General features: G+C 33.0%; 1 protein-coding gene across 3 annotated transcripts; it reads left to right on the top strand.

Moving 5' to 3' along the window:
* The first annotated feature begins 11,319 nt into the window (after positions 1-11,319).
* Positions 11,320-15,493, top strand: LOC110908919 (wall-associated receptor kinase-like 6). Of its 3 annotated transcripts, XM_022153916.2 has the most exons (5): positions 11,320-11,836; positions 12,643-13,407; positions 13,490-13,648; positions 14,194-14,895; positions 14,983-15,474. In XM_022153916.2, exons 1-5 carry the CDS (start codon positions 11,599-11,601, stop codon positions 15,357-15,359), a joined length of 2,241 nt encoding a protein of 746 aa, XP_022009608.1. In that variant the 5' UTR covers positions 11,320-11,598; the 3' UTR covers positions 15,360-15,474. The 3 variants fall into 3 exon arrangements, with proteins under 3 accessions (XP_022009608.1, XP_022009607.1, XP_022009609.1); XM_022153915.2 differs by having other exon boundaries at positions 14,194-15,493; XM_022153917.2 differs by having other exon boundaries at positions 11,677-11,954; positions 14,194-15,493.
* Positions 15,494-16,249: the final 756 nt, after the last annotated feature.

The raw sequence follows: 16,249 nt of genomic DNA, 5'->3' as shown, positions 1-16,249 counted from the left end.
CGGGCAAAAGGAGAACCAGAAGGGGTTTCTATTTGAATTTAGGAAGTGTAGGTTGAGGAGAGAAGATGGGGACTTATAAAAAGGTGGAGAGAGCTACTGACATCAATAAATGAGGAGAGAGGGGTGTGAAATGACATTTGGGGTAAATGACCATAATACCCTTTGGGTTGTCACATTCTGATTGGTTGAGAGTGGTTCTCGCGGTTCTTACAACTGGGGGTGGTTCCTATTTTAGCGGCTCCCTATATATATACATATATATATATATATATTATAAGATTCGGCATTTTATAATATTAAATTCCTTTGATCTTGAAGACTTATATTCGTCATGTTCTTCCAAGCCTTATATAAGTTACGTGATTCTTTTAAAGATGGTTACAACACTTAAGGCCATTAATCCTCGTCATAGGACCGAGGGACATGAGTGATAGGTCTATTTGGGTGTAGCGAGCCCACACCCATGAGGACCAGGGTGGCCCATGTGGTGACTATGTCCACATACTAATGTCGTGGCAAAATGCCGCTAGGTTTGAGTTTTCCTACACCATTTCACACATGCCATTGGCCTTGCAAACCATTGGTGATATGTTTTTCCTTATTGCTACATACCAGGGACATACATACATACAGACATACTTTAAAGGTTTATTCATACACAAACACATGAACTCGCTTAACTTTTGTTGATGTTTTCAAATTAGATGTATTTCAGGGAATTAAGTGGATCTGGCAGGTGTTTGCATGTTCAAGCTGCATCACAAATAAAAGATGTCATCCAAGTCTTTAGGGTATAGGAGATGTATCTTACTCCTGGACGAGATACATGGTCCTAAGCTCGGGTTTGTTTAAGATCTTTTGTCGAGTCTTTGTGAACTCATTTAAACATGTTGTGGTTTGTAACTTAAATTTGGTGTCGATGTTTCAAACAATTATGTTGTGTTATTTTCAAACTTAAATTTATGGATGAACATCTACTGTTTTTAATCATATAGTGTTGTTATGATTGAATGCTATGGTATTAAGAAAGTCACACCAATAATCACGCTTCCGCAAAAGTCAGGGTGTGACAATATTAGAGATGTAGAAGTGGTTGGGTATGTATTAGAACGCCCTCTAGTGACTCCAAACCTAATACAGAAGTACACATGTGTATAAAGCATCAAATTGGTTTACATGACAAAGATTAGGTTAATATATACCTGTTAATGACATTTTCAAGATCTTCAATATATGGTTTGAAAACAATTGTCGTTGCGTTGGTAGATCCCAGTTGAATTTTTCCTATTTTCAGAAAGTATGTTAATGAAGAAATAATGATAGATGAAAAGTAAAATTTTTATGTCTACCATTATACTCATAGACTTTCATTGATGTCATAGCTATTATCACAGGTTGAGGCTTTTGTAAAGCAGCTTCTCGGTCAGAAGAAAATGCAATATCTTCCCATAAGGTGGCTTCAATAAAGTTACCATTGTAGTGACATATTAGTAATGGAAGATATATATATATATATATATATATATATTATAAGATTCGGCATTTTATAATATTAAATTCCTTTGATCTTGAAGACTTATTTTCATCATGTTCTTCCAAGCCTTATAAAAGATACGTGATTCTTTGATCATATGCCCAACATAATCGGTATACAATAATGATTTTGTCAGCAAAGAAACAGATTATTTTGAAAATAAAGATTATGGAATGATGGCTACCTGTTAGCAAAAGATTGTTGTTGATACGGGGCCTTAAACGGTCATAGTTGACAAAGTTAAAGTAGTAATGAGGGATAGTGTTGTCATCGATTTCCCAAAAAGATGTTCTTAGACCATGTCTAATGCATGTTGTATGGGGGACAACATTTATATATGATCTTGCAGTGTCAGATAGATAATCAGTGATAGTTTAGCATGATTCTAGTGTTATTCGAGATTCAAAAAATGTGACTGATGGTTTAAGTCCGCTATCGCCTCTTTACATCATCCTAGTTACAAATGAAAAGCCAAACTGTGAAAAAATTGAAATATCATATTATTAATTATATATATGTTGTAAAGCTTACATTAATATCTACAAAAAAGATAGCGGAGCTCTTGTCGTTTTCCAAATGGTATCCATTTTCTTATTACTCTTATTTGGAGAGGTTCTGCATCTATTTTCCTGCACCATTCACACATGCCATTGGGCTTGCAAACCACTGATGATATGTTTTTCCTTATTGCTACATACCAGGGACATACATACAGACATACTTTAATGGTTTATTCATACACAAACACATGAACTCGCACAACTTTTGTTGATGTTTTCAAATTACATGTATTTCAGGGAATTAAGTGGATTTGACAGGTGTTTGCATGTTCAAGCTGCGTCATAAATAAAAGATGTCATCCAAGTCTTGAGGGTTTAGGAGATGTATCTTACTCCTGGACGAGATACATGGTCTTAAGCTCGGGTTTGTTTAAGATCTTTTGTCGAGTCTTTGTGAACTCATTTAAACATGTTGTGGTTTGTAACTTAAATTTGGTGTCGATGTTTCAAACAATTATGTTGTGTTATTTTCAAACTTAAAATTATGGATGAACATCTACTATTTTTAATCATATAGCGTTGTTATGATTGAATGCTATGGTATTAAGAAAGTCACACCAATAATCACGCTTCCGCAAAAGTCTGGGAGTGACAATATTAGAGACGTAGAAGTGGTTGGGTATGTATTAGAACGCCCTCTAGTGACTCCAACCTAATACAGAAGTACACATGTGTATAAAGCATCAAATTGGTTTACATGACAAAGATTAGGTTAATATATACCTGTTAATGACATTTTCAAGATCTTCAATATATGGTTTGAGAACAATTGTCGTTGCGTTGGTAGATCCCAGTTGATTTTTTCCTGTTTTCAGAAAGTATGTTAATGAAGAAATAATGATAGATGAAAAGTAAAATTTTTATGTCTACCATTATACTCATAGACTTTCATTGATGTCATAGCTATTATCACAGGTTGAGGCTTTTGTAAAGCAGCTTCTCGGTCAGAAGAAAATGCAATTTCTTCCCATAAGGTGGCTTCAATAAAGTTACCACTGTAGTGACATATTAGTAGTAGAAGATATATATATATATATATATATATATATATATATATATATATATATATATATATATATATATATATATATATATATATATATATATATATATATATATTATAAGATTCGGCATTTTATAATATTAAATTCCTTTGATCTTGAAGACTTATTTTCATCATGTTCTTCCAAGCCTTATAAAAGATACGTGATTCTTTGACCATATGCCCAACATAATCGGTATACAATAATGATTTTGTCAGCAAAGAAACAGATTATTGAATGATGGCTACCTGTTAGCAAAAGATTGTTGTTGATACGGGGCCTTAAACGGTCATAGTTGACAAAGTTAAAGTAGTAATGAGGGATAGTGTTGTCATCGATTTCCCGAAGAGATGTTCTTAGACCAAGTCTAATGCATGTTGTATGGGGACAACATTTATATATGATATTGCAGTGTCAGATAGATAATCACTGATAGTGTAGCATGATTCTAGTGTTATTCGAGATTCAAAAAATGTGACTGATGGTTTAAGTCCGCTATCGCCTCTTTACATCATCCTAGTTACAAATGAAAGGCCAAACTGTGAAAAAATTGAAATATCATATTATTAATTATTAATTATATATATGTTGTAAAGCTTACATTAATATCTACAAAAAAGATAGCGGAGCTCTTGTCGATTTCCAAATGGTATCCATTTTCTTATTATTCTTATTTGGAGAGGTTTTGCATCTATTTTCCTGCAACATTTCACACATGTCATTGGCCTTGCAAACCATTCGTGCTATGTTTTTCCTTATTGCTACATACCAGAGACATACATACATACATACAGACATACTTTAAAGGTTTATTCATACACAAACACATGAACTCGCTCAACTTTTGTTGATGTTTTCAAATTACATGTATTTCACGGAATTAAGTGGATCTGGCAGGTGTTTGCATGTTCAAGCTGCGTCATAAATAAAAGATGTCATCCAAGTCTTTAGGGTTTAGGAGATGTATCTTACTCCTGGACGAGATACATGGTCCTAAGCTCGGGTTTGTTTAAGATCTTTTGTCGAGTCTTTGTGAACTCATTTAAAAATGTTGTGGTTTGTAACTTAAAGTTGGTGTCGATGTTTCAAACAATTATGTTGTGTTATTTTCAAACTTAAATTTATGGATGAACATCTACTGTTTTTAATCATATAGTGTTGTTATGATTGAATGCTATGGTATTAAGAAAGTCACACCAATAATCACGCTTCCGCAAAAGTCAGGGTGTGACAATATTAGAGACGTAGAAGTGGTTGGGTATGTATTAGAACGCCCTCTAGTGACTCCAAACCTAATACAGAAGTACACATGTGTATAAAGCATCAAATTGGTTTACATGACAAAGATTAGGTTAATATATACCTGTTAGTGACATTTTCAAGATCTTCAATATATGGTTTGAGAACAATTGTCGTTGCGTTGGTAGATCCCAGTTGAATTTTTCCTGTTTTCAGAAGTATGTTAATGAAGAAATAATGATAGATGAAAAGTAAAATTTTTATGTCTACCATTATACTCATAGACTTTCATTGATGTCATAGCTATTATCACAGGTTGAGGCTTTTGTAAAGCAGCTTCTCGGTCAGAAGAAAATGCAATATCTTCCCATAAGGTGGCTTCAATAAAGTTACCACTGTAGTGACATATTAGTAATAGAAGATATATATATATAGGGTGTGGTTTGGCTACAAAGTTCATTTTTCCTACAAAGTGTACAAAGTCTTAAAACACCACAATTTCAGCCATAAAACGCACTCAAAACCCACAAATAACAGAGTGAAAATCACTAAAACACAATATCTAAACCCTAACATACCACTAAAACTTCAAACACACCATCGTAGAACTATGAATATAAAACATAACATGATAACTAACATAAAACACACTAATGTTAGTAATTCGATAATCAAAGTCTTATCATCCAAAATACAATACAAAACCCAAAAATATGGCGTTTTAGTAATCTTCACTTTGTTATTTGTTTGTTTTGTGTGTGTTTTATGATTGACATTATGGTGTTTTATGACTTTTTACACTTTGTAGGAAAAATGGACTTTGTAGCCAACTCCCACCCTATATATATATATATATATATATATATATATATATATATATATATACATACATATATATATATATATATATATACATATATAGGGGGCTGCTAGAATGAAAACCACCCCGAGTTGTAAGAACCGCGAGAACCACACCATCCGGGTCGCCGTTTACCATGATTTTTTTTACAACTAGATATGTATATTATAAACACATCCATAAAAAAAAAATTTAAACGCCCCCCCCCCCCCCGAGGGGGTAGTTTTTTACACCACAAGTTTGGTGTTTTTATTTTTTTTGTTTTATTTTTTTTCACTAAACTTGTGGCGTAAAAAACTACCACCTCGGGGGGGGGGGGGGGCATTTAAATTTTTTTTTACGGATGTGTTTATAATATACACATCTAGTTGTAAAAAAAATCATGGTAAACGGCGACCCGGATGGTGTCGTTCTCGCGGTTCTTACAACTCGGGGTGGTTTTCATTCTAGCGGCTCCCTACATATATATATATATACATATATACATATATATATATATATATAGGGTTGAGTTCATTTCAGAACTCTAAATAACTACAGAACTTTCAGAACTCCTAATAAACAATAATTTTATATATAAGTTTTTGTATTTAGGATCTTTTTATCATCTATTATATGTATTTCTTTGATTACATACATGTTAAAAGTAGTTTACATATGTTTAATTGACAAAATTATATATATATGTGTGTGTGTGTGTCATTACTAATTACATATATGTAAAAAAACTAGTTTACATATGTGTAATTATAAAATAACAAATAAAAAATGATAAAATTACTCTTAACATGTATGTAATCGTAAAAATACACATAATAAATGATAAAATTCTCCTAAACATAAAAATCTATAAATAAAAAGATTGTTTATTAGGAGTTCTGCGAGTTCTGTAAATATTTATGGTTCTGAAATGATCCTGGCCCTATATATATATATATTATAAGATTCGGCATTTTATAATATTAAATTCCTTTGATCTTGAAGACTTATTTTCATCATGTTCTTCCAAGCCTTATAAAAGATACGTGATTCTTTGACCATATGCCCAACATAATCGGTATACAACAATGATTTTGCCAGCAAAGAAACAGATTATTTTGAAAATAAAGATTATTGAATGATGGCTACCTGTTAGCAAAAGATTGTTGTTGATACGGGGCCTTAAACGGTCATAGTTGACAAAGTTAAAGTAGTAATGAGGGATAGTGTTGTCATCGATTTCCCGAAAAGATGTTCTTAGACCAAGTCTAATGCATGTTGTATGGGGGACAACATTTATATATGATCTTGCAGTGTCAGATAGATAATCAGTGACAGTGTAGCATGATTCTAGTGTTATTCGAGATTCAAAAAATGTGACTGATGGTTTAAGTCCGCTATCGCCTCGTTACATCATCCTAGTTACAAATGAAAGGCCAAACTGTGAAAAAATTGAAATATCATATTATTAATTATTAATTATATATATGTTGTAAAGCTTACATTAATATCTACAAAAAAGATCTATAGTGGAGCTCTTGTCGTTTTCCAAATGGTATCCATTTTCTTATTACTCTTATTTGGAGAGGTTCTGTATTATCATGTGGTCTAATCGCCGATATATCAATGAATGGAATTTTGAGCTTCCTGTATGATTCAATAAAATGATAGAAAACGTAAACAATGAGTTAATAAATATGGTCGATGTTAAAAACAATAAGGACCAATAGAAATACATAGAAACCAACTAAAGATAAATTAACGATATGAATTCCTTATTACTGTGGCTTCTTGATAGCCATTACTCATATCATGTAAGATGTAGGTTTATTTAAATTTAAGTTCAGTAGTTGCCTTTTAAAACTTATCATCGGGGTTGCCTTTACAAAATTTATGTATTTTATTAAGTCCAAATACAAAAAAAGTATATAAGGTGTATAAAATAGTTAACTTGTTAAAAGTAAATATATTTCTATTAATCCCGGAGACAGAAAATGTACTATTTCATCAAATAAATTAAAACAATGACCCATTGGAGTGTAAGTTTTAATCCCCAGAGTTCAAAACAATAAACCAAAAAGGGACTAAATATAATTTCACGATTTTCTATATTTCTATTATGTTATAATCATTGCATGAACAGAGGAGGATGGAAAAACGTATATTGTTTTACAGTGAATTCACACTATTTACCCAAATGTGTAAATATAGTGTAATAATTTCCAAATTTCTATTTTGTTACTGTCATTGCAGTTATCGTAAGAACATTGAAGAAAGTGATACGTGAGGAAGAACATTTCACATAAGAACACATGGTTATAAAGACATGAGTACAGATGTTTGCTTTACCCCAAATGTTAATTTTGTTGACAGAGGGAATAATGTTGTCTAAAAAGTAACAAATATAAACATGTAATTGAAAAAAATATGAGGGTTAGATGCAGAATTTACGCTCTAGAATTCAAATGGAGATTCTGAACAAAATTACCCTAAGTGCGAATAAAAAGGAGGGGGAATGATGAACATCGAATTTATGATGCAATGTATAGAATCCAAAGAGAGAACATCAAATAATCACTATACGTATGGCATGAGTATCAAGTGTAAAGATCAAAGATAACTCAAGTTGAGGGAATGAGATTCAAAAACAGTCACTGAAAATGAAATCACGAAAGGAAGAAATGATGGGCGTATGGTTTTTGAAGAGAAAGGATCAAATACAAAGGAAAAATAAATATGAAGGGTAAGAAGGATTTTGGTCCATTGATCTAAGATTTGGATGGTTGAGATTAGTTTTTAAGAAAAAAAGATAATGGAAAGGTATAAAAGTAATCCTACATTTACCTACCTTCTCTCCACATGCAAGACACATGTCAATTCCTCCCATCAATTTAAAACGTTCATAATTTTTCCATACGACATTTTTTTTAAAGTTCACCGTAATAACAAGCGTTTTTTATGCTTTAATATGAGTATGATATTGCTATATAAAAATAAAATAAAAAATTTCATTTTTACTGTTTTTTTTTTTTTTTGCATTGTATTAAAGGTTCAGATCATTATGTCTTTTAACTGAGTTTTGTTCATTCGTTTTTATTAGGACTTCTATACATTGTGATATTATCAAAACTTATAACACAATGTTAATTTGGGTTCAGGCCACTACGTTTTATCAAAACTTACAACATAATTTATGACACAATAAAGATGGTGTTATATTTGGGTACTCTATATATTGCGCTATAGGTTCTGGTCATTGTGTTTATTCTGCTATCCATTATGTTTTAATCTGTTGTTCATTGTGTATTAGTCTGTTTTCTATTGTGTTTTAGTGTGTTGTCCATTGTGTCTTTTATTTGCTCTCACTAATTATGTCTTTTATCTGTCGTCGTCAATTGTGTTTTTAGTCTACTTTTACGTTATGTCCATTGTGTCTTTTATCTGTTGTCATCGATTGTGTGTTTTGGTCTACTTTCCATTGTGTTTTTAGTTTATTAGTCATTGTATTTTACTTTATATCCATTGTGCTTTTATTTGTTGTCATCGATTGTGTTTTAGTGTACTTTCCATTGTGTTTTTAGTTTGATACTCATTGTGTTTTATGTTATATCCATTGTGTAATACGCAACTGAGTTTTCTCATTGGGTTTTACGTTATGTCCATTGTGTATTGCACAACTGGGTTTTCTTATTGTGTTTTACGTTATGTCCATTGTGTAATACACAACTGAGTTTTCAAATTTTCTTTTCTAAATATAACAATATGATACGCATTGTGTTTTACGTTATGTACATGGTGTCTTTTACATGTTGTTATCGATTGTGTTTTTGATCTACTTTCCATTGTGTTTTTAGTTTATTAATCATTGTGTTTTACTTTATGTCCATTGTGTCTTTTATCTGTTGTAATCGATTGTGTTTTTAGTGTACTTTCCATTGTGTTTTTAGTTTGATACTCATTGTGTTTTGTGTTTTATGTTATATCCATTGTGTAATACGTAACTGGGTTTTCTCATTGTATTTTACGTTATGTCCATTGTGTAATATGCAACTGGGTATTCGAATTTTTTTTTTCTAAATATAACAATATGGTACTCATATTAAAGATAAAAAGACGCTCTATTTTATGGTATATTTTTAAAAAAGAAAACAAATGACTTATAAAAAGGTTATGGACGTTTAAAAAATAGGGGGAAATAACATGTGACTTGCGTGTGCATAATTTTTTTATGGAAAATTACAAGTTTTGTCTTTTATCTTTATACCACTTTTCAGGCGGTGTCCTTTTTAATGAATGTTGACAGGCGGTGTCCTTTACTAGGTATTTTGTTGCAAGTTTAGTCCTTTACACCCAACAATTAACATGACAAAACTTGTAATTTTTCCTTTTTTTATTCTCTTTGACAAGATTACTCTTTCCACTTGAATTCTTTTGGGACACTTGTCAATCTATAGTGACTTCTTAGACTTCTTATTTTTATACTTCTTTGTAGGATAACTCAACCCGATGTTTGAATCGTAACATCCGCCAATCAATGGACGCGTACCTTTAGTGTCGTAGGGATGTTCCAGGAACGAAGAGTGCTTGAAATCGAAAAATGAGGAAATCGGGAAAACGTAACGGTTTATTAGATAATAAACATGGGGGTTTGGGGAAACAAACCGTTTAATGAATATTAATATTATATTACATATTTGTGATACATGTATATGTTTTATATATATTTTAGAATTTTAGAATAAGTAGGTAAAATAAGGTAGGGGATAAGGTTAAACGTAATAATACTTTTATGATGGAATAAAAATGATGAGTATAATACATAATATGAAGTTAGATAAAGTTTAATAACAGGTGTGGCAGTAAACATTTAATTGACACGTAATGGACATTCAGTTGACACGTAATGCCTTTGTTCAATAATAATAATCTATCTTTATTCAATAATAATAATTTATACATGTAGTGGCAGTTAATAAAATGTCAGTTTATTTTTCTTGAAACCGTGGAGGTGTAGTTGCAAGCCGTCAATTTGTTATTTAGGACGCAATGTTTATTTTTTTTTTATGCAACGGTTGAGTATGCTAGGCAAGCGCGGACCCACATAAAGTGGTTCGAGGTCCCCATACCCTAATGTTTAAAAAAAAATCGTAGATTCGATATATTAAATTGTATAAGAACCTCATAAATACAATTAAGTGGACACCATAGAAAGAAAAGCAAATCTAGTGTAATGGTAAATTCTTTTTTTTACCAACAAGAGGTCATGCGTTCAATTCTTGTATAGCTCGTTTTTTGTGTTTCTTTTTAAATCTAGCTCAAACCTCGCTATGGCCCAACTCAAAAATTTTTAAATTTTGTTATGAAAATTTTGAACACCGAAAAAATGGGCCCTATTGAAAAAACCCCGCACTGATGATAGGAATTTTGGTTGGTAAATATATAAGGATATAATTTTTGTTGCCCGTCATCTTGGAATTGAATCTCCTGTATTTCGAGGGTGTTTGGGATTGTTTTTTAACTCTAAAACTGTTTAATTTTAATTTTTTTCCTAAACCCTAAACCCTTAACTCAAATTTTTTTTTTGTCAAAAGTGTTTCTTTACTTATAATTTTTGCAAAATTAGTTTCTAAAATTTGTTTAAATTAGCTTTTGAGGTGAGGAAAATAAAATGATTAAAAAGGGTGAGTTAAGTTTTTATGTTTGGTTGCTATTTAACGAGTGATGTTAGATCGATAATTTTATGTTCAAAAATGCAAAAAAAACCTTTAAAAAGTTAGGTTTTTGTGTCTTTTTGAAAGATCAACTTTTTAATCCTTTTTAAAAAGCCAAATTAGGTGTTTGAGATTGAGTTTGTAAATGAGTTATTGACTTATTATTAATTATTAATGCTAAATACTTTTTTAACTTATTAACTTTTCAAAAAAAACCCCAATAATTCACTAAGTAATTTTCAAACTCAATGGTGCTTCGTGCTTCCACAATCATATTTTCTGAGTCATGGAATTTTTCGTTTTCCTTAGTTTAAACGACAACGATGATGTATGATATCAACGGAAAAACACAAACATTAATAGTTCCTGCAAGAAGCTAATGACGGAAGCAGGCCATGAAACCTATACAACGATTTCTCCCTACGTGGCCAACAACGTGGTATGCTGGCATGGCTTGTTTTTTATTTTTATAAACCCCACTCTCCCCACTCTCTCTCCCCCCCTCTCTCTCTAACACCACCAGCACCATCAACTCCACCACCAACGCCATCGTCAACTCCACCACCAAGATATCCAACTTCATTTTCTAATGTAAACCTTAACTTTAGATTCAATCCCCAAACTTATCGATCCAATTCTCTTCATCATCTACCAGCTTCATGACCCACACACCATGAACAACCTTTCACCTCAATCACCCTTGACCACCACCGATCACACCTTCTCCCATCCGCCCTCCCCCTCAGGCGACGAAATCACAGAACAAACATGGTACGGCCACATCCAGTACCACCTCAACATCTCTGCCATCGGCACCATCACCTGCCTCCTCATCTTCCTCTTCGTCAAGCTCTGCAGCGACCACCGCCACTGCGGCGCAGATGCTGCTCAATTTCTTCAAATTGAAGGAGGTAGTTTTGTACTTGTTGTTTTGGTTGCGGTTATTTCTGTTACCGTTGAATTTGTATGGTGGAAGTGTGGCTATGGTGGATCAGTTTTCGATGACTACTATTAGTTATATCGGTAAAGGTTCGAAGCTGCTTTGGATTCATTTTGTTTTAGTTGATATAGGGGTTTATAGAATCAGAATTTTAAAAGATATTAAAAATACACTATCATGCCACATGAGATAATAATTGACACGTTTATTTCCTTTTTTTATTGGCAAACAGTTATTCATTTAGACAATCTTACATTCACTTTCAGATTGCTAGCAGTTGTAAAAAGATTAGATTATCATTTATCTATGAGTATGTTTTTAGACTCACGTTTAATACTTACTACATCTTTTATCAAACAAATCTGATTGTTATTAATATTATTATGTAGTGACTTCAAATTTTGTTACAAATAACTGAATACGTGTTAGAATCTTTAAAAAAGTATCCAAGGCAAAGTAAAATATTTGATATAAAGCAAGTGTTATATTTAATAAACAGTATTCTTAATCTTATTATTAATAGTTTTTCTATAATAATTATAAAACAACAACACATTCATATTGATGGCAAGCACTAGAAGTTGGACCATGTAAAGAAAAAGTATCATTAACATTTTTATTTATCATTAAACAATTCCCACTAACCATTCCATTTCAAAACTTTTTGGTCTCTTGTTTAACTCTCCATTACCATCAACATAAAAACATCTTTACATTTTCTGTTATTTCATCCTTGCCTGTATTTACTCATTTTCCTTTCAATAACATCAATTGCAGTTTCAAAATACGCCAAGACAGGGTGCAACGATACGTGTGGGAACAATGTGACGATTCCATACCCTTTTGGAATTGGTGCGGATTGTTCTGTCAATGAATGGTACATCGTTGAGTGCAAATCCTCGACGCCATATCTATCTGCACTTAACCACCTGGAAATCTTGAGGGTGGACTTAAATAATCAAACAGTCGTTTTTAATACGCCAATAATCTCTAATTGCCAAAACTCAGTTCAGAATATGAGTCAGATCATGAGCATCGACCTTCATGGGAGCCCCTTCCTGTTCTGCAGTTATTACAATAGATTTCTTTTTAATGGATGTGGTAATGCGGTTATGATGGATAAAGGGAGTGTGCTCACCGGGTGTTCAACTTCTTGTCTGAATGAGACTGTTAGTGAAAGAAACAATGACTGTTTTGGCATTAGTTGTTGCCAAACGACAATTCCTCATTTTATTAAGTCCTACAGCATAAATCTCACGGGTCTGGGCAGAGATGGAGGTTGTGGGTATGCCTTCTTGGTGGATGTCGATTCGTATCTAAAAGGAAAATTTTCTATCCAATCTGTTGCAGCTAATGATGCTTTGATTCCAATGGCCCTTATGTGGACGCTTCCACATAGCACCACACTAAATTGCTGTCGAGGAGCGGCGGATCATATGAATGTCGAACTGGATACGGGTAATGGTACTTTTGTGGAGACTCAGAAATGTTCCCGTCATAGAGGCTACAAGGGAAATCCTTACTTATTTGATGGATGTGAAGGTATTGTAGCATCTATTTAATTCTGTTTTTATTAACTTGTTTTGCTGGAATTTAATTACTTCTATGTATGATGTGTGTCTAGTAATAGAAGACTGTGCAAGCTGCCCTGATCATGCCTCATGTAACTATGATATAATATATGGTGGCGATGGCTCAAGTGTTAAAGTAATAAATTTCAGTTGTGGACCAAACCTGTCTCCAACAAGTTTTGGCAGCAAATCATCCATGGGTATTATTCTAGGTAATTTAAATTCGATCTCTTTGCTCGTGATGATCAATATATGCGCACTTATCTTAAGTTCTTTAGCTGGTTCAAAATCTTTGTTAATTTGTCTAGAATGCTTTGCATCACAGGTTTAATATATGATGACCAATGAAGACTTTATCAAGAGATAAATGAAAAGTTCAGTCTCTTGATCGGTTTTGGATGCAAAGTTAATTTGTATGGTATTTTGAGTGGCAAATTTCTGACAGTGCAAAATTAGAATACATAATTAAGTTGGTTTTGACTTTAAAACTCCAACCTTAGATCTCTTATAAGGTAGAAATGGCAACTTGATTTGAGATCTTCTACATACTCGACTAGTCGCTGCTGGATTATGTATATATAGTATGTGCGTCGAAAATATGAAATAAGCGACCCTTTAGAGTTGTGGCATTCAAGGACAACTTCTATGTTCATAAACAAAGCAGAGAACCAAGAAGGCAGCAGAGCATGAACAATTGACTTATTTTCATAGGTTAAATTAGTTACTAACTTGCCATATTGTATTGTTCTTGATTCAGGTGTTAGCATAAGTGTGGGTGTACTTTTTCTTCTAGCAGCCAGCTATGCATTGTACAAGTGGTTCAAGAAAACAAAAGAAAGGAGACAAAGAAAGAGATTCTTTAAACGAAATGGCGGTTTACTTTTAAAGCAACAAGAAGAAGCTGACCCGTCTTTAGTTGGCAAGACCATACTTTTCACATCATGTGAGCTAGAGAAGGCGACAGACAACTTCAATGAGAATAGAATTTTGGGTCGTGGAGGACAAGGTACAGTGTATAAAGGGATGTTAGCGGATGGTAGAATTGTAGCAATCAAGAAATCAAAGGTTGTTGATGAGAGTCAATTAGAACAATTCATCAATGAGGTGGTTATTCTATCCCAGGTCAATCATAGAAACGTGGTCAAACTATTGGGATGCTGCTTAGAGACAGACGTACCTTTGCTTGTTTCTGAATTCATTCCAAATGGCACCTTGTACGATCGACTTCACAAGGGAATAGACGGAATCCCAATTTCTTTGAACATGAGATTACAAATAGCTACAGAGGTGTCAGGAGCACTTGCTTACTTGCATTCAGCAACTTCCATTCCAATATACCATAGAGACATTAAAACCGCTAATATACTTTTGGATGAGAAATACAGGGCAAAAGTTTCGGACTTTGGAACTTCTAGGTTTGTTTCAGTAGAGCAAACCCATTTGACTACCTTAGTCAAAGGTACGTTTGGCTACCTTGATCCTGAGTATTTCCAGTCTAGTCAATTCACGGAAAAAAGTGATGTATATAGTTTTGGAGTTGTTTTAGTTGAACTCTTAACCGGAGAAAGGCCAATTTCCCAAAGTAGAAGTGGTGAACATAAAAGTTTGGCTACACACTTTATGTTGGCTATGGAGGAAGGACGCGCTATGTCCATATTTGATGCAATGGTGATCAAGGAAGGTAGTACGGATGAGCTTATGATTGTAGCTAGCCTGGCAATGCGATGCTTAAATTTGAATGGAAGGTATAGACCAACAATGAAAGAAGTAGCAATAGAGCTAGAAGCTATACGAATGTCACACATTCCCTCTACCGTTCAAACTAATACCGGACCCATGGTATATGAAAAGAACCTATCGTTTACAACATATACCGAAACATCTTCAAAAATGTTGAGTTTGAATGATAGCTTTAGCCAGTGACGCAAAACATTAAGTCATTAGTTGTTTAGTAAACTTAGGTTGACATATGCTTCCACTGTGTGTAATATAATAAATTTAACGTTGTCGTAGATGCGTTAAATTCCATCACACTTTCTCTTTTGCTTTTGCAATTATTGATATTCTGTATTTTTTTTTTCAAATTAGTAGATATGTGATGCAATATACCTTTATTGATCTCATATGAGTTATTTGTTGACGAACTAGTCTTTCTTTCACAAGCTTATATAGCTAGGTTATAGTCGACTTATTCGGTTAGAGTGTGTTCTATTACAAACAACTAGATTTAAAACCCGTGTAAAAACACCAATAGTTTTTAGAAATTTTACATACCACATTTTATTAAACAACGAATGTTTCTATATTAGATGTTCAATTCATCGTGAATTGACTTGATTCATTACTCACAATATATAACAACTTTACAACCAGAATAACTACATACAAGGAAAACAATATATACATATACACTACAAAAATATATCTAAGGCAATGTTGTTTACTATTCTGGTGGACTTGGTTCATCAAACCATCTTGGGGGATCAAATCCTGATCCAACTACAATTTAACATTAGATTTAGACTAAGATGAGAGATCTCCTGTGTGATAAAATAGAACATAGAGTAAAATGGTCGGATAGTCCATGTGGTTTTGTAAAGTAATACCTATAGTCCTCAACTTTTGGAAATTACACTGGTGCTCCCTGTGGTTTACTTTTTGTTACTCGGATGGTCCCTGAAGTGGATGGCGGTTAGTTTTCTCCGTTAAGTCCATTTGAAATTACAAAATTACCTTTGATTTTATTAAAATATAAGTAAATCCCCCAAAAATCACCCTTCGTTACCCTTGTTTTCTCTGGCAAGTGGTGGTGC

This window comes from Helianthus annuus, chromosome 14, assembly GCF_002127325.2.
Source record: "Helianthus annuus cultivar XRQ/B chromosome 14, HanXRQr2.0-SUNRISE, whole genome shotgun sequence".
Lineage (NCBI taxonomy): Eukaryota > Viridiplantae > Streptophyta > Magnoliopsida > Asterales > Asteraceae > Helianthus > Helianthus annuus.
This window is presented reverse-complemented; position numbering and strand designations above follow the sequence as displayed.